Source organism: Ziziphus jujuba, chromosome 9, assembly GCF_031755915.1.
Source record: "Ziziphus jujuba cultivar Dongzao chromosome 9, ASM3175591v1".
Taxonomy (NCBI): Eukaryota; Viridiplantae; Streptophyta; class Magnoliopsida; order Rosales; family Rhamnaceae; genus Ziziphus; species Ziziphus jujuba.
In genome coordinates, this window is record NC_083387.1 from 709,571 (window position 1) to 727,044 (window position 17,474).

General features: G+C 35.5%; 3 protein-coding genes across 10 annotated transcripts; 1 reads left to right on the plus strand and 2 right to left on the minus strand.

The window, feature by feature from the left end:
• Positions 1–571: 571 nt before the first annotated feature.
• Positions 572–4,043, plus strand: LOC125423484 (uncharacterized). Its single transcript, XM_048477839.2, has 8 exons — positions 572–898; positions 991–1,047; positions 1,209–1,376; positions 1,748–1,930; positions 2,377–2,507; positions 2,961–3,129; positions 3,397–3,526; positions 3,638–4,043. Exons 1-8 carry the CDS (start codon positions 707–709, stop codon positions 3,907–3,909), a joined length of 1,302 nt encoding a protein of 433 aa, XP_048333796.2. The 5' UTR covers positions 572–706; the 3' UTR covers positions 3,910–4,043.
• Positions 4,044–4,119: 76 nt separating this feature from the next.
• On the minus strand, positions 4,120–8,125 carry LOC112492854 (uncharacterized). 2 transcript variants are annotated; one of them, XM_060811605.1, is made up of 8 exons: positions 7,557–8,125; positions 6,155–7,421; positions 5,903–6,013; positions 5,723–5,788; positions 5,505–5,570; positions 4,913–5,338; positions 4,530–4,744; positions 4,120–4,446 (listed from the first exon to the last, which is right to left on the minus strand). In XM_060811605.1, exons 1-7 carry the CDS (start codon positions 7,616–7,618, stop codon positions 4,709–4,711), a joined length of 2,034 nt encoding a protein of 677 aa, XP_060667588.1. In that variant the 5' UTR covers positions 7,619–8,125; the 3' UTR covers positions 4,120–4,446; positions 4,530–4,708. The 2 variants fall into 2 exon arrangements, with proteins under 2 accessions (XP_060667588.1, XP_060667589.1); XM_060811606.1 differs by having other exon boundaries at positions 4,913–5,335; positions 7,557–8,110.
• Positions 8,126–10,785: 2,660 nt separating this feature from the next.
• LOC107426179 (meiosis-specific protein ASY3) lies at positions 10,786–17,313 on the minus strand. Of its 7 annotated transcripts, XM_048480709.2 has the most exons (13): positions 17,069–17,095; positions 16,876–16,907; positions 16,682–16,733; positions 16,476–16,554; positions 14,624–16,228; positions 14,363–14,516; positions 13,791–13,907; positions 13,563–13,626; positions 13,320–13,469; positions 13,187–13,245; positions 12,059–12,193; positions 11,536–11,657; positions 10,786–11,138 (listed from the first exon to the last, which is right to left on the minus strand). In XM_048480709.2, the coding sequence occupies exons 4-13, from the start codon at positions 16,503–16,505 to the stop codon at positions 11,067–11,069; spliced, it is 2,508 nt and encodes an 835-aa protein (XP_048336666.2). In that variant the 5' UTR covers positions 16,506–16,554; positions 16,682–16,733; positions 16,876–16,907; positions 17,069–17,095; the 3' UTR covers positions 10,786–11,066. The 7 variants fall into 7 exon arrangements, 6 of the variants coding, with proteins under 6 accessions (XP_048336666.2, XP_060676356.1, XP_060676357.1 ...); XM_060820373.1 differs by lacking the exon at positions 16,876–16,907 and having other exon boundaries at positions 16,476–16,555; positions 16,685–16,733; positions 17,069–17,312; XM_060820374.1 differs by lacking the exon at positions 16,876–16,907 and having other exon boundaries at positions 17,069–17,312.
• Positions 17,314–17,474: the final 161 nt, after the last annotated feature.

A 17,474-nucleotide genomic window follows, 5' to 3' on the forward strand; every position in this document is an offset into this window, starting at 1 on the left:
AAGTTACGATGATATTGACTAGTTTGTAAATTTCTTAGTAATATTAGACAATAAGAATGGCCGCAATCAAACTCATAATATATATATATATATATATTATATAAAAAACATTATAGGTGTCATTATTCAAAAATTTTAGCAAAGCTATAAATTACTATTATATCGATTATTTTGTAAATTTCTTAGTAATATAAGACGATAATATTGGCTGCAATCAAACTCATTTTTTGTGAGTTTATTTGGATACTTGACAAGGGATATTTTAGATAATTTTTAGGTAAGATAAGTGAAAGGTGGATAAAATTATTGAAAATAGAAGAGACGAACATTTGTTTTCGTTTTGAACAAGCGACGGGTTTTTTGTGCTTTTCCCAAAGAAAATGAATGAGACATAGAGAGTTGGGCCTAGGCTATTTGGGCTCTCTTGTTACTTTTCATGCCACTGGCAGGGGAAGACGATAAGCATGTTTGGGCTTCTATGTTGGGTGGGCTAAAGGCCCAAATCTACATAAGCTAATTTTTTTCATTTTTTAACTTTTTTTTTTTTTTTAAATGAAAAATTGGTGGGGTTAGTTGCTTTCAATTTCAGAAGACTTGGTTGCGGTGCAGGGTTTAGTCGGAGAGTTGCATGAGGTATGTATGATGGTGAATTTTAGGAGTTTAGGAGAGATATGAAAGACGAAGACTGAAGAATAAAAATCGGAAAATGGAATTGGGGGAGGTTCGAGAATTGATAAAGAAGGAAGTGCCGGATTGGGACGATGAAGTGCTGGCAAGGGCAAGATTCAAGGCCTTTAGTGGACAGAGACCCGATTGGCAACCCATTTACCTTTTCTGGAGAAATTTGATCCTCACCATAGCTCGCCACTTGGGCCTTGTTGTCCTCCGACCTTCCCAGGTTTTATTTTTTTTATTTTTTATTTTTATTTTTTAAATATATATAAGAATACTTTGGTTTTTAATTTCATTTTAATTGTTGTGTATTTTTAGATGAAGGATTGGTTTAATCGAGGAGGCTTAAGTCCTTTATGTCTTGACCATGTTTTGGTGAGCATTTGGACCCCAGAGCAACCATAATTTTTTCCTTGTTTAAGAAAAAAAAAAAAAAATAGAATCCTTTTCTAACCCTTTACCCAATTTTGTGGTTGTTTTTGTTTACTTATATATGTGTGTGTGTGTGTGTGTGTGCATATATATTTTCTTTTCAGTTTGTAATGTGTAATGAAGGTGACATAGTACGAAGTGCAGACCTTGTTGACCCAACGGCAGGGCGACTCTCTCAGATTTTCAAAAAAGTAAGAAATTTGATGGTTAGGCCCATCACAACTTGCCAAATCATGGACGAAGATGTTATCATTCTTTTGTCAGTATTGAAGGTAGGAATTGTCTTAAAACTGTTTATTCTTCAACTTCCATATTTATGTATTTCCTGCTCTACTTGCCATAAGCTAAGCTGATATACAACCACCATTCTAGGCAGATGAGTTCTCTTGTGAGGATCGGTCTTCAAATTCCCTCTTTTGGAATCTTGTATGCCTAATTTATTAATCCTAAATAGTAAATATCACATATTTTTTTTAACCTTTCATGTGAACTGTTTGAATTGTTTCTTGTTAATAGATTACACTTTGAATGGGCGTAGTAGGTCAACGTGAAGTTGATTTTGAACATTCTAGTTTCAACTATATTATGGAATGGTCATTTGTATGCTTCTTACTCATAAAGCTTTTTATTAATTTGTATTTAGGATAAAGCTGTTGATGTTGTCAAACTTTTATCTGAAAGTCATTGGACGTCATCGTCTGTTATTACCTTGAGGAAGTTTCAGAACATTTGTGGAGGTGCAGATGAAGCATCTGCCATCTTGAGTTATTTGTCAGGAGAAGGAAAAGCCCAGTATATCCAAGTTAATAAGGGAGAGATTATACAGGTAATGCATATACTTTATTTTTTAATCTCTTGTTTGGGTTATTGTTTTTCATGAAATTGTATTGGATTTATTAATTTTCTACATCAGGTTGGCCTTGGGATTGACCCATAGTTTTGCACATAAATAAGTTGATTCGATGCTGAAAACATGGATAATTACTAAACCTTATCAGACAGTCAAGATAGGATCCCAGACCAATTTCATAAATGATAAATTAGAGAAAAACTTGTAAAGGAAGCTACTCAAGAATTCAAGATATAATTTTTTTAATTTTTTCTATGGACAAGTAGGTCTAAAAATTTCTAGCGCATAAAAGCCTTCTTTCAAGTTCGTATTTAATCTATGTGGAGGCAATATAGGTTTCTCTAGTTCCTTGAAAGACTTTCTGCTAATCTGGTATGCAAAAGTATTTTGTTTTCATGATCTGTGCTTTTCTGTTTTCATAGGGTGTAAAAGTCTCCCTTTCTGCATCTGTCGCTTCTGGTTTTTCAAGTCTGGATTGTGATGTTTTATATTTAATTTGGACAACAGAAAAGCTTCAGCAACAACTTAATGCGATTGACCAACGCTGTGAAAGGTAACTTTTTGTCGCTTGATAATGCCTTTAATGCAGAACTTTCTTGGTTGGGGATCAATTTAAATTAATCTCAATTGCCATATTCATGTTGATCTTAACCAATGTAGACATTAGACACTTGTGGTACTTCTCCAGACACTGGTAAGTGCATGACACAAATGTCACGAATTCTGTCTTATGTGCATTCTTCTTAGTGACACACTCGTAAGAGACTATCATAGGTTACTGTTTTTCATAAGTATAGTTTGTCATTTGTCAACCCATTTGAGATGACTGACTGCCAGCAGGTTGGAAAGTGTGGTCAATATAATGGACAGTGTGGAAAACACTAGTGCCTGGTTGTCTACATATATGTTAGGCGTAGGATTGGCTAGAAATTAATTGAAACTTTTATGATGTAAATATGGGGCCAACCAGTATATGCTCATTAGGCCAAGTGTGCTATTTGTGCAGGTCAAGAAAATCGGCACTAACTTCATTGAGTTTGGGAAACAAGAATATTGCTCTTAGGCATGCAAGGGCACTAAAGTTGGCCACTGACAGTAGAGAAAAATGTGCAACCCTCTTGAATAGAGTGGAGGAAGTCCTTCACGTTATTGCCAATGCTGAATCCACAAAGAAGGTACCTGCATCATTAAATATAATATTTGCTTAAGTTCTATGCCTTATTTTGACAGTTAAATCACAACAGATAACAAACAACTGAAAATCTTATTTGGACAGTTGTGTGCCTTATCTACTCTCAGTTGTGAAGTCCGTCTAAATCTTATAGAATTTTATTTTATTTTTGATCACCCAAGTTTAATGACTTGAGTTTGTTAATTGGACGAATTACCTAACCAAATCATCAGTTACGGAAAATAAGGTTCCCCATTTGGTTTGTTGGCAGGTTTCAGAAGCCATCCACATTGGAGCTCTAGCAATAAAGGAAAATAGGATTGGTGTTGAAGAAGTTCAACATTGTTTACAAGAACTTGAGGAGAGCATTGATTTGCAAAAGCAAGTAGAAAATTCTCTAGGTAATTTCTCCTTTCCCAAGTTATAAGGCGGGTCCAAGTTGTTGGTATGTAAGATTACTTGGAATCTAGTCAATTTTACTCTTGTATCTAAATTCTCTTGTTCTATTGTAGAATTGAATTCACCATATTCATTAGCGGAGGACGAAGATACCGAAGAGGAGTTCAGGAAATTAGAGCAGGAAATTGAAAGTGCAGGCCATCATCATCCAATTCCAAAAGCTGAGGCTAAGAGTGCAGTTGGAGAAACGGAGGCATTGGAATCCAGTAAACAGCTAACTGAAGCTTTGTCAAATCTCAAGCTCGAGGATAATCCAGTGAGGACTCCAGCAAGTCCAAGCACTTCAGTGAACAGAACAAAAAATCTCAAATTCCAAGCAGCATAGCTAACATTTTGCTATTCATGAATATAATATGGCTCTGTTGTATAGCATTATATATTATATAATACTCTGATGCTTTTTTATATTAAATTTAATGGTCAGTACTTCAAAGAGTAAGTATGCTGTGCTTTCATCAATCACTGATGTTTCTGGAGTACTTTCCAAAATGTTTTTGCTGCAAATCTAGATATAAACGGGACTAGAGATTTCGAATCAAGAAACAACTGAGAAGACTGCAAATGCATCGTTATTAGGCCAACATTTTCGCTGCTACAATAAAAAGAGTCTGCATTCTTTTGCTGTACATCTGAAATTAAGTTGTTATAAATGCTAGCTTGTGCCAATGCTTTTGCTGCTGCCACTGCTTGAAGCTGGGGAAAACGAAGTCGGATGAAGTTGTTTAAAGGTTTCAACGCATATATATTGGGATATAACCACATGTTGAGCATGATTGTTGAATCTGGTTACTGGCTAAATCCCAATTCTGTAGTGTACGTATCCCACAATATGATCCAAGGCATGAGACGAGATTCGAAAACCCTAAAAAATAAAATAAAATAAAATAAAATAAAATAAATGAATAAAACAAACCAACAACAACAACAAGAAGCAATCATGCTTACCATATTTGTTTCCATGGTAGTCTAGTTTTCTTCTGGACTGGAAGGGAGTTCAGCTGTAGATGAAGTTCCTGAATGTACATGCCGCCATGACATCCAAGCTCTTGAATTTTGAATTTTGATCATATATATATATATATATATATATAGATATATATCTGTGCATGAGTGCTGCACTGTGGCTAAGCAAAACATTGTTTTGAGTTTTGGTGGGTTCCCTGGAGAGAGAGAGAGAGAGAGAGAGACGTAAATTAAAAGGTCAATATAACAATATATATTCATGTTTATGAACTCTCTCTCTGTTGGTACGTGATTGATACAATGAATGGTACGTCCATGGTTATTAAAGTTTAAAATATATAGTAAATTAATTTGAAGGGATTCACCTGATGAGTAGAAGTTGATTGGGTAGTCCTGGAGCGCTCAACATGATTTGTAGGAGTGTTGTTGTTGTTGTTGTAAAACATATGGACGAAATGGGGGTTTGAATAATATTTGGAAGCAAAATAAGGCTGATCAAAAAGGGTGGTGGGCCTGGAGATAGCGGGTGGTACGAGGGAATGAAGAGGAATAGTACTGAAGGGAAGCAGATAAGCAGGGAAGGGAAGCATCTGAAATCCAGAATTATAAGGATTAGAATGACCACCAGTTCCAGTGCCAGCGCTAGTGCTAGTACTAGTACTAGTAGTCGTAGGGAAGCAGGGGAGTAAGCTGCTGCTTAGTCTCATCATCGATGGATCACACAAATGTGGCGCTCCAGCAGGCAGCATCATTTGAGGCGCCATAATCTCGTTTCCCATCGACAACATCTGCTTAATTATATGTATATATATATATATATATATATGATCGATATTCAATTAAGCTCTATATATAATTATATATATACAAAAGAACACGCGCACGCACACACACACACACACATATATATATTCAATTAGTTATATTAACAACTTAATATCAATATTATATATATACCTGTAATTGACGCTGAAGGGTCTGGAGATACTCAATGGCCTCGTCAAGCATTGAAACTTTGTCCACCTTTCAGAATTCAGGCGCGCGCAATATTAGGAAACGTAAATAAGGAACATGCATACATATATAGATGATAGATCTATATACATATCCAATATACAAACCTAGGTAGCTAGAACCCAAAAAAGCTAGCTCGCTAGCGTCATTATATATCCCACCTTATTGCAATTGGGTAAGAGCTCTTTTAACTCCCGCATCTTCTTGTTGATGGTATCTCTTCGCCTCTGGTTATTAATATTAATAAAATAAATAAATAAATAAATATATGTTAGCAATTTATCGCCTAACTACATACCGGTTTATTTATTTATTTTTAGGAACATGTCTAGCTAGCTAACCTTTTCGGACAAATTATGGATTTGTGGAGTTCGGTTTCTCTTGGATCTACCTCCTCCGGGAGCAACTGCTGCTTTTATAACAGCCTGAGCCGTGGGTTCATTTTCAACACTCTGCAGTGTTGTTGCAACTGTAATTAGCCTACATATATATGTGTGTGTGGGTGTGTGTCTGTACGCCTCCATGGAGAAAGAAAGAATGAATGATGAATGTGAAATTAATTGAAGTAGGTGGTTGTTTAATTTTGCACTTACTTTACATGGATAGGCAGACTCTTCAGTTTCCTCAGATGTGCGCTTCAGAGGGTGTGCGTGTGCGTGTGCGTGTGCTGGGCTATTTGAAGCTCCCAGAGAGCATACTGAAGCTGATGGAACAGGAGGAGGAGGTCGTGTGAAGTACTTTCCAGTTGCAGTTTGGGTTTTCGTTTTTGGTTTTGAGATTTTGGGGGTTTTCGTTTTCTTGTGGGGAAGTTGTTCTTCTAAGGCAACAACTTTGTTACCGAAAGCTTCAGAGTGCTCATCGGCTGGAACATGAGGCCGAAGGGATAAGTAGTGTAGATCTAGTGGTTTGACGGTTGGATTAATTTGGAGATGTTTGACACTAGCAGTATTAGCAGTAAGCGATCCAAGATGATGGTTGGGAACGATGCCTAAAGCATCCGGGCGCCTCTGATGATCTTTGTCCGTGACGATTGAGTACTTGGTAGCAGCAGCAGCAGCGGTGCAAGTGCAAGGTGCATTAACATTAGTAGCTACATTATTAGGTTTAGGAACAGTTGCAAGTCTTATTCCTCTGGACAAGTGGGACAAGTTGTTGCTGTTCCTCCTACTCTTGTTCCACTTCTTGTTCGAATTCTTCTCTTGATGATTACTTGCTACTCCTACTCCTAGGAACCACTGGCCACCATAATGAGAATGAGAATGAGAATCATGAGAAGAATGAGAAGAATGAGAAGGAGTTGTTGTTGTTGTAGTAGTTATTTTATGAGCAGCAGAAGCAGCTTGGCGCTCTAGCACTACTTCTGGCAAGGAGGTTGAATCAATGTGATCACTACAATTCCTCCGTGGGAAAGCTCTCAGCCGATGATTAGTCTGAGTGATAGTTCTCTCCAACTTCGATGCATCGTTAATATTCACTGCTGGTTTTAAATGTGCATATTCATATTCTGGACATTCATTTTCATATTCTGCACAATCATTTTCATTTTCGTATTCTGGAACAATACGGCAATCATTATTATTCCCAGTGGCCGCCGTGGCAGCAGCAGCAATTTTTTCTGAGTAGAACTCATGAGAGTGGTGAGGATGAGGGTGAGGTTTGTAATGATGATCAACACTAGGAGTAGTATATTTCAAACCATGATCACAATCCTCTGTTGCTCTTCCAAAATTCACAATGCTCCCCAACTTGCCTCTCTTTTCTCCTTTAGCTTCAACAATATCACTTTTCCACCTGCAGGATGGTCCTCTCACTTGGATCTCACCTTTTTCCCATACTAACTCCATAAACTCCTTCTCATACCTGAATAGTTAATTAATTTTTTAAAAGTTTTAAATATTAATTATATGGAATACTATATCCCTAGATATAAAAATGAATAAGTAAATAAATTAAACACATTATTATATAATACACAAACGCGATCGATACACGTACATAGAGGCTGCAGCGAAGGAGGTAGTTGTCATCCTCGGCTGAGTTGATTTTCGCATATCCATAATATATATATATATATATATATATCTTCCGCCACCAAACGTACTAGTACTGGTACTGGTTTCAAGATATCTGAATAGGCAAATCGCAGGAATAGGATAACCGGGACAAGATTAATTTAGTCAACCGATCGATCGGAAGGAAAAGCATGCGGTTGGTTGTAATTTACAGGACGCTGAAAGGTCAGCTTTAATTGGGCGGTGGAGTCGTAAAGAGTTAGAATTTGGAAGTAGTATATGCGAGTAAGAATCCTCATCCTCCAACACACAGAATTAGCATATGTGTCATGTGTGATGTCCCATCACATTAATGCAGATGGAGGTTATTGGAAATGGCCCATGACAAGATTCCTCTTCTTCTTCTTCAAAACCATCCACATAAAAAGTTTAAGCATATGTGGTTTAGCTGCCTACACACCAACTGCAGGGTCCATATCAACATGAATATTTTGTGTATCCCTGGATTGAGGATTCCACACTACACTTTTACTTTGGCATTTTGCAAAGAAAAGCTGTCCCTTACCCTTACCCATAACGGTAAGTGCCAATCGGTAACAATCACCAATAAACGTATCACATTGAAATTTATTTGGCTTTTTAAAAAAACTCACCTTTTCATACTAAATTTTTTATTCAAAAAAATTAATATACAATTCAATGCAATTAATTAATAATTGCCATGTTAATTACATCTGATCTCACTGATTTTTAGTGATAAATAGCAAAAGCTTTTGCAAAATATACTCAACCCCTGCTTAATTTTCATCAAGCCTAATTAATGAAATGGAGGAGGAAGGAAGTAGATTTTCTAGTTGGAATAAGCTTATTAGATTCTAGAGAACCCCAAAAAAAAAAAAAAAAAAATGGAAATGGAAAAAGGAAAATGATGATGCCTGACAATTAGAAGACATCAATGCATGTCGTTTTCATTATCTTGTAGTAGTTGTTGAAACTTGAAAGGTTGAAGGTGAAGCGAAGTATGCAAACAGGGGGGTTTCCTTGTGAGAACGATGAAACTAGGAAAGCCATGAGCCCAAGGCAAAATGGGAATCTAAAAGATGCCCACGTGGGCAGCGGGGTCCAAGTTAGGAAACGGGCATTTCCCTAAGCAGCGCCCGCTGATGTGTTTCTGCGGGTTGTCCAGAGTAATAACAGCACCCATATCCCAGTCACGTCTAACAATTAACAACACTGCCATCAAAGCAAAAGAGAAGAGTGTCCTTCACGTGCTTCCTCCTCTCTGGTTCACGTGATCCTTCGTTTCCTGTTTCTGCTGCTTTGCTTTTTTCTTTCTTATATTAAAAAACAACTCCTCATTCCTAATCCACACCGAATAACAGACATCAGACACGAGCAGGACTTGCCATAATGACATCCCAACGCTGTGAAAACGAAAGAGATACTATTTCTTATTATATAATACTCCTAACCCCCTTGTACCATATAATTTTATTACTTGCAACCTCAACCAATTGTTTTCCTTCTCCTCAATATGGTCTTTGTTGTATGATTCCTGTTCACAACCCCACCTATTCTTATCGCATTATTAAGGGGTGGATAAAATTCAATCCAATCCGTTCAATCTGTCTAATCTAATATATTTTTAACGGTTTGAATTGGATTTTTACATCAATTGCATTAGATTGAGTTCAAAATATTATAAATTGTATGGATTGGATTGGTTATGAATTTAAATATAAATACAATCCAATCCAAATAATATATTATATAATTAAAAAATTATATATTTTTTATTTTTTTCATTTTTATATATTAATTTTAGAATATTTTTTCATTATTATATATTAATTTTTAAATTTTTTTTTCCATTTTTATATATTGATTTTTAATATATATATATATATATATATATTTTTTTTTTTTTTTCTTTTACATTCTCATATTCCAAATCCCAAATCAAATTGTAAGTTGTAATCCTAAACTAAACATTTACTTTGTTGCCATCCACCACCATCCATTACCATCACCATAATATATATATATTTTTTCACATCCCATCATATATATATATATATATATATATCTACATATATTGTATCCAATTGTTATTTATATATATATATATATATAAATGTTTAAATATAATTTATTGCTAATTTTATTATTTTGATCTTTGTAGAGCTTACAGAATCAACTAAAATTAGTGAACCTGTCAACGTTAATTGACTATGATTTACCAAAGTTTTAAAGTTAAAAAAAAAAAAAGAATTATGCATTGATTCTTGAGTGAATGAATTTTGACGAATGTATTATTTTACATTATTTGTTCTAACAATTTTAATTTGATTTTATAGGAGTGAGATGATGACATTAATGTTTGCTATTTAATAAGTGCATGATGTGTATCATTTGCTATATTTTTGTATTATTCTAATTGTATTTTATGTTTGAATAATTATAATTTATTATTTATATTTTATATTTGGAAAATTTTTTATTTGTATTATATATTTATAAATTAGTAAATTTTAAATCGATCATCCAATCCAAATCAAACCGATCATAAATGATTTGATTTGGTTTGGATTTAATACTTCAATGGTTTGATTTGGATTGTAAATTAGAAAAACCAATATATATGAATTGAATTGTATTTCGGTCAAAAACCGAACCAACCTAATCCATGTCCACCCCTAGCATTAATCATCATGCACCAGATTGCAACGTTTCTATTTTGTAACGCGTACGTGTCTAATTTTTTTGGGCAATTACTAAAAGCATAATTATTTCAAACAAACATAGATAAATTTAACCTCGCAATTACATTAAATGAGTGACTATAATCTATTAGGTTTTTGTCCAATCTTAATGTGCGCTGTCTGAAGCCAAAATGCATTTTTAATTATCATGCACTATAAGTATAAAGTCAAAGGGTTTATGCAAGTGTCCACGATTGGAAGGAGCTGTGGAAACCGGAAACTGGACTAGAGTGAGAAGAAGATCGAGCCCATAATCGGCCCCTGCTGGAGTTTGAAATATCCAGGGTGTAATGTAAAGTCTATTACCAAAAAAATAAAAAAATAAAATTAAAATAGTTGATTTCCCTTTTCATTAAATTTCCAATTACCAGACCGTTAGGATTCTCACCAACTCAACACTGTACCTCTTTTACAGTTTAAAGAACAGATGCTGTAATTTAATTCAGGATGCTTATCAACATTATTCGTATGTGTTATTATCGAAGAGAAATTGTACGGTTACACTGAAGAACAAAATGAGACCAAAGTAGCAGGGCATTCAGAGAGAATCCGCATTTCTATACCACTAACAGTATAGTTCAGAAACAAGTGCGATGAAAACAATTCTCTTAGATACAAGGATAATGAGGCAGTTTTTGTTACTTATAAAATGCAAAGGGTAATGTCCAGACCTGAGTCTGAGTCTAACTGAAAGCAAAATTGCCCTCTTCCCAGTTGCTGTACAAATCATGTCAACCTAGGACACCTTCCTTCAAACACAAAGCTATTACTTGTTTCAACTGAGTCATCTTCCCCCGCATCAACTGCAATAACACAAAATTATACTAGATAAAATAAGCATAATCTCATAATAAAAGCCAGACCTAACTACTTTTTTTAGTTGGGACATATATATATCCAGAACTCTACATCATGCAAGCAAACTGGCGTATCTCTAGGGCTAAAGAAGTGGATTTTAACTTTTGAGCTTTGCAAAGTTAATCACTATAAAATATCATAGTCTTAGCAAAGAAAAAGGGGATCTAGTTCAGAAGCTTCTTTTTTGAGCAGAGTCTGTAAGTGAAACACACTGAGAGATTCACAACTACTATAGACAACTGCATCATATTCCAGAATCAAGCAGAAAGGCATGTGCATGAAACACAACATGCAGATGTACGGTTTCCTCAGCATGTTAGGATGAGGAACAAAGAATTGGACCTTCAATACAAATATAAGCGGAAAACTTGCCTCTCGGACTTGTCTGATTCTCCTTTGGGCATCACTTACTAACGTCTCAATTCCTTCTTCCACTTGCAAGAGAAGCTTCCGCTGTAATGCTTCTGTATACAAAAGGTAAGAAACAGATCCACTAGTAAATTAAGAAGCCATTACCACCCCCTAGATCCACTAATAAATTTCCTAATAAATTGTGTACTTCCAAACAAAAAATTGCAACTAGTATTATTATATATCCACCATGTCACTCAAGTCAAACAAATGCACATTTTCTGAATGCAGTATTTAGATTCCGAAACTTATTAACCATTAAACCAATATTATACATATAAAAATATATAAATATATTGCAAAAGGAAAGAAAAATCTAAAAACAATTTTAGAATATGCTCATAGTATTTCTAGCTTTATTCAACATACATGTTTCAATCTGATTTCTGAATGTATGACTTCCAGACAGTATTTGAAAATCAATAAATATATGAAGCAACAAACATTGACGTACTTTGCTTCTCCATATTTCCCTTAAACTCTAATTGGTCTGCTTCTAGCCCTTCAAATGTGCTTCTGCAATCCTGCAAATGTTGATCAACCTCTTCCTTGAACTTTTCATAAATCAATTTTAATTGTTCTTGTTGCTCTGCATGAAAAAGTTTAAATAATGAAGACCTGTTTAAGCTTCAAAAAGGGAAAATCTCTCAGCCATGCATACACACATTGAATTAATTATTAACTATAATAGCAACAAAACGTGTAAAGGATTAATGGACCTTCTAGAAGGCTTATAACCACAGCAAGTAAGTGAAATTTTGCTGGAATGTCTACAAAAACCAACCTCCCTGCCCAGATGCCCCCGCTTTCCACCAAAAGAAAATGTTTCATGAAAAGCCCATACCTAAGAAATGATTCCCGATAAACCATATTTGGACAAGGAACACAGCAAGTAGCTCAGTACCAAGACCTGACTAGTACTTATTTCTGAAAAATTGTTAGCTTAGTTGATGGCCTATTCACAACTTAATAGCACTATGATATGGCAAAAATATTTCTGTTGTAGACGAAGTGTAAGATTCATTTTGAAGCAAGTCCCTCCACAGAAACAATAGTATTTTTTTTTTTTTTTTTTTTTTTTTTTGAACTTCGAACTTAAACTACTTCGTAGGTGAGAGGATACAGTTTGCTAAAATTTTGAATTTACTTCCTATGGTGTTCTACAAGCTGCAAAGATAATGATCTTCTATCAAGAAAAGCGCACACTATCCAAATTGAGAAAAAGAACTGACTGTCCACAAAATAAGTTGGGATACTCATCTCATATCAAACTTTAGAGTGAAGTTTGCAAATAAATAATACGTATCTACTGGCTATGTAAGTTTTATACCAAATGTATCATACCTGATATTCACTTCCCAGTTAAATGTACAACGATAAGTTCATTTCATTTACAAAAAGTTATTTATCTATCTCATCAATTTGTGCACCAAAGGAGCAAATTTACAGCTGATGTTGGATCAGCACAGTCAAATAATCGATATTCATTGTTAAGAAATGAGGAAAAATTCGATTCATATGAACAGGAACATCATAAATCCAATAAAAGCATCATGATATTCAGTTGAAATATTATTGTTACCTTGAAACCTTGCTTCCAACCATTTTCGTTTTAATTTACTGAGGCTTGTCAGCTTCCCCCTGCCAAATTATCAGGAGTAAACCTCAGAAATCATTCCCTTGAGCTAGGAAGGCTGTTTGTTGGAAGTACTTACACATCTATCTGAATTTGGGACTCAACATTTTGCAGCTGCAGATGTATGTTTTCAGCAGCAGACATCAGAATTTCAGAGGTTTTCTTACTGGTTACCAACTTCATTTTGCTGTTAAGCTTTTCGATTTGCCGCATGAACAGTTCAACGGCCCTAAGACATTGCTAAGAAAAATTAACAAACTAAACATTGTACATGATAAAACTTAGTTCTATTTAACGTTGAATTGTCACTTAGAAGGTAAACCTATCCAGTCCATCAAGTTGGTTGCACTCTGAAGGTTCCTGTCTCTCACTGCTTTCTCCAATCCCTGCCCATTTGTACATAGACAAGATAAAGTTACAAAAAATTACCATAGAGCAAAGAAAAGCTATAACATAATAGCTGGAATGCAACATGGACAAAAGAATAACAATATATAAAAAAATATTAAAAAAAAAAAAAACTGTGTTTAACAGAGGTGAGATATTGTACTAATATAGTTCAATGTAATATTTTCATCGCTGCATAGCCTTTTAGTTGGACGGAACATGAACTTCAGTTCTTCAGCAGTACTGGTTTCTGGGAATGGTGTCTCTCTATCTTTGAAACCTTCACAAGACAAGTAATTATGTATTCTTAGTGGATGCATTTTTCATAAATACAGGTCTACATTCGACAGAGGTTTTGACACCATTCAAACCAGTCATTTTTTTAGTATTGAAAAGTATATCTGATCAGAGATCTCAACACTTCACTCACCTTATCTTTATCTTGGAATATGAAAACATTACAGCAAATATATTCCTTCTCGTGAAGTCAGAAAATACTCAAATAATTTACATCCTTTTTAAAGAGAAATGATGGAATATAGAAGATGACACTCAGAATTTACTATGTCATGAGCAATAGAAGCAAATAAATAAAGATATTTGAAAAGCAATGAGTTGAGCAACTCATTTTACTACTAATTTTATTAATGGATATAAGTAACCTAAGTAATTGCTTTATAAAAAGAATTTAAAAAAAAAAAAAAAAAACTGTAGCAATCTGGAAGAAAAACGTACAATTATTTCCTTCAATAGAGGGTGAACCTTCTAAAGGACTTGGTAAACTCCTACCCTCAGATGAGGATTCAGACAGCCCATCTTCAGTGTTTTTCTCTTCCATTTCAAATGTTGCCTTTCTGACTGGGGAATTCTTGAGCTCTTCTGCACCATCCTGAAGTTCAATAAGGACAGGCAAAAGGCGAATATGCAAAGTTCTTATTTAAAGAGCTACACACTATGGACCTATGCCAGTGAGACCACTGAATTAACGAAGGATACAGAAGATTCTGCATGTGCACTGCTATAATCCAATTTTGAAGTCATCAGACTTTTGACACTACGTAATTCTCCCACTGTGAAAACCCTCTTTGCTAATGCAGGATTGCCATGACAATGAACCATATGGTCCGTTTTCGGTCTAAAGCTAGGTGAAGAACTTGAGAGAGGTGTCTTAATTCCTAATGTTGGACTCTGGAACTCATCTTGTGGGTTTACGACATTCTTCAGAGATGGAGTACCAATGCCTTCCTGCTGATCCCTGTTATCTGGAGTGTCAAAATCCCCACGCTGGTCTATCTTGTTTGTCTGTGGTGACCGGTGGGAATCGTGTTCCAGGATATTTTTCTCTGGTACATACTTTCTTTCATTCTCAGGCAGGGAACCTTTAAAATCTTTAATCCTCTCACCAAGTGAATATGTTTCTTGAGCAGGTAGTTGTGTTTCAATCCTATAAGTGGCTTCATGAATCTTATTTATTGCATCTCTATCAGCAAAGCAGATTTTACGTGGTCTGAAACTCTTTTTCCCACTCATCTTTTTCGCAGGCATTGAGGAACCACCAGAGACAGCAGCAGCTAATCTTCCAGACCATCCTTCTTCAAAAGTGAAGATGTTCTTCTCCTGATTTCCCCGTTTGTAACCAGGTGATCGGCCACTTTTTGTAGTGTTCTGCTGCTGCTTGGTTGGTGCCCTCTTTTGGGTCAAAGAACGAGTCACAGGTCTCCTGATCCTATGATCAGTACCTTCAGAATCAGTTTCTATTGTATCTGAATTCTGCGCAGGCTTTACTACTGTATCACCCATCTGATCAAATTTCAGCTCCGACTTATTAGAATTTGGTCTAGGCTTGCCAATTGCACCACCCATCTGATCAAATTTCTGCTCTGGATTGAAACTACTGGCACCTAATTCATGAGCTGAAGACTTGGAGTGATGATCATTAGGCGATGAAACAGTTTGTAATATCTCCTGGAGCTTCATTTTTAGACTTTCAGTTCTCCTGTTTTCTACTGTGTTTGCTGCATCCTTTATACGATCTTTATCCATCACCAAGACATCCTGCACAGCCGCAAACTGAAATTCCTGCAAGTTCTCGGCCAATCCATCCTTCCTTCCCCTCCTTTCATAGGTGACACCATCAAACTTATTACGGTTGATATCATCCGAACGTAATACAGAGGCATTGTTTGCAAAAAACTGAACTGAACATGCGAATGGTGTATTCTTTGCTCCATCAACCTGGTACTGCCTCCCACTGGCTGGTAAATTAGAAGTCTGTTCCGCAAAAAGAACAGTCTCTGAAGTGGGTGCTTTTGGGTGAAAGGTGCCAGTAGTAGTAATCCATGGAGAGTTCACCTGCTCTGGAGCTTCAGTGCGTTGCGTTTTTTTGGTAGCTGCCACTTCTCCATTCTTTCTTTTCCCCTCCGTGGAGTTTCCTACATCAGACTTCATCCTTTCAGAATCTAGCATTGCAATCTCATCTTCCTTTGTAGCTTCAGATTTTTTCTTTGAGACCAAATCCGCCATAACTCCAACAGAGATCTTTCTAGTCTGACTAGATGGATGATTAGTACTACCAAAACTCCAACACTGGCTTGTTTGACCCTGGAATTTGTTGCCAGAGGGCATTACATTCAAGGTTATGAAGAATTGCATAAAAGGAAAATAAAAATTGCAATTAGTCACCCTAGTTGGACTCTGGGATCCTAATTCGAACTTCATATAATCAGAGGAATTTTGAGTCGAAATATGAGGAAGAAACGAAAGGGAAAATAGAAATGTTGACTAAAAAGACAGAATATGCGAGCAATGTAGGCAGACAGCATGCAAATCAATGAAAGCTGTGACTTACATCTCGGAATTGCTGTGCGGCAACTTGCATCGTTGGAATTTTGCTCGGAACATAAAATATCAGCAAGCAAGGATCGCAGCTGTAACGTGAACAGTGGAAACACCCAAGGTGAGTTTAGCAAGTTTTTGGACACACATTTATATAGAAATCGCAAAATTCATGGAAAAGGCACAACTAATTAATCTTCGATACAAGTAGCTGGTTACCTATATATATATATATATATATATTCATTCAGAAGGACAGCGACTCCATCAACTTGTAAGGAAGGAAAAAAATAGAAAATCAAACAATCTTAAGGAAGGAAAAAAATAGAAAATCAAACAATCTTAGATGGAAAACCGAAAACCCTAATAATTGCGAAATGTTCTTTCACATTCCATTCCTTTTGGAAATTTACCCCTCTCCTGCAATTCGTAATCGTATTTCGTACTGAAGGAAAAAAGAAAGAGGTTGTGGCGATCGTCCAAACGAGATTGAGAGATTGAAAAAATGAAAAAATAATCATAAATAAATAAATAAGTAATCTCATTTTAATTGGAAAAAGCAAAAACCGCAACAGATTTGAGGGGGAAAAAAAAAAAATTACTTACGACCTATAAGGCAGCAATGATGGATGAGCTCCTTCCCCGTTCCCGTTTCAGATATGCATACCCTGCCTCTGAGAAATTAGCCTATTGGGAATTGAGACGATGCAGACGACGGAGGAGTTTCGAAATGTCCAAAGATTTGACAATACTCAAAATAAGCGGGAAAACTGGAAACGCCCTCCTCGCTCCCCTTGCTTTTTAATCCACTTCCAGGGCGCGCATTGCGCACCCCTCTTTTTTCTTCATCATTATTATTATAATAATTATTCATTATTCATTATTCCATTTCCCGCTATTTAAAAATGTTATCCTCTTTTTTTTTTTTTTAAATATATTTTTAAAATTTTTAAGGTTTTTGTATTTTTTTTTTTAAAAATAAAGTAAAATTACGAATTTGATTAGGAAATAA

Bases quoted from the DNA above. Each gene is read 5' to 3' on its own strand.
- LOC125423484 (XM_048477839.2), top strand. From the start codon at position 707: ATGGAATTGGGGGAGGTTCGAGAATTGATAAAGAAGGAAGTGCCGGAT. The intron at 1,931-2,376 runs GTAATGCATATA...CTGTTTTCATAG, and splicing joins ATAAGGGAGAGATTATACAG to GGTGTAAAAGTCTCCCTTTC. The intron at 3,527-3,637 runs GTAATTTCTCCT...GTTCTATTGTAG, and splicing joins GCAAGTAGAAAATTCTCTAG to AATTGAATTCACCATATTCA.
- LOC112492854 (XM_060811605.1), bottom strand. From the start codon at position 7,618: ATGGATATGCGAAAATCAACTCAGCCGAGGATGACAACTACCTCCTTC. The intron at 7,422-7,556 runs GTACGTGTATCG...TTAACTATTCAG, and splicing joins TCCTTCGCTGCAGCCTCTAT to GTATGAGAAGGAGTTTATGG. The intron at 5,339-5,504 runs GTATATATATAA...CATATAATTAAG, and splicing joins CCCTTCAGCGTCAATTACAG to CAGATGTTGTCGATGGGAAA.
- LOC107426179 (XM_060820373.1), bottom strand. From the start codon at position 16,709: ATGAATATATATATATATATATATA. The intron at 14,517-14,623 runs GTATCCTTCGTT...ATTGAACTTCAG, and splicing joins GTGCACATGCAGAATCTTCT to GATGGTGCAGAAGAGCTCAA. The intron at 11,139-11,535 runs GTCCAATTCTTT...GTGTTATTGCAG, and splicing joins CGCTTATATTTGTATTGAAG to TTGATGCGGGGGAAGATGAC.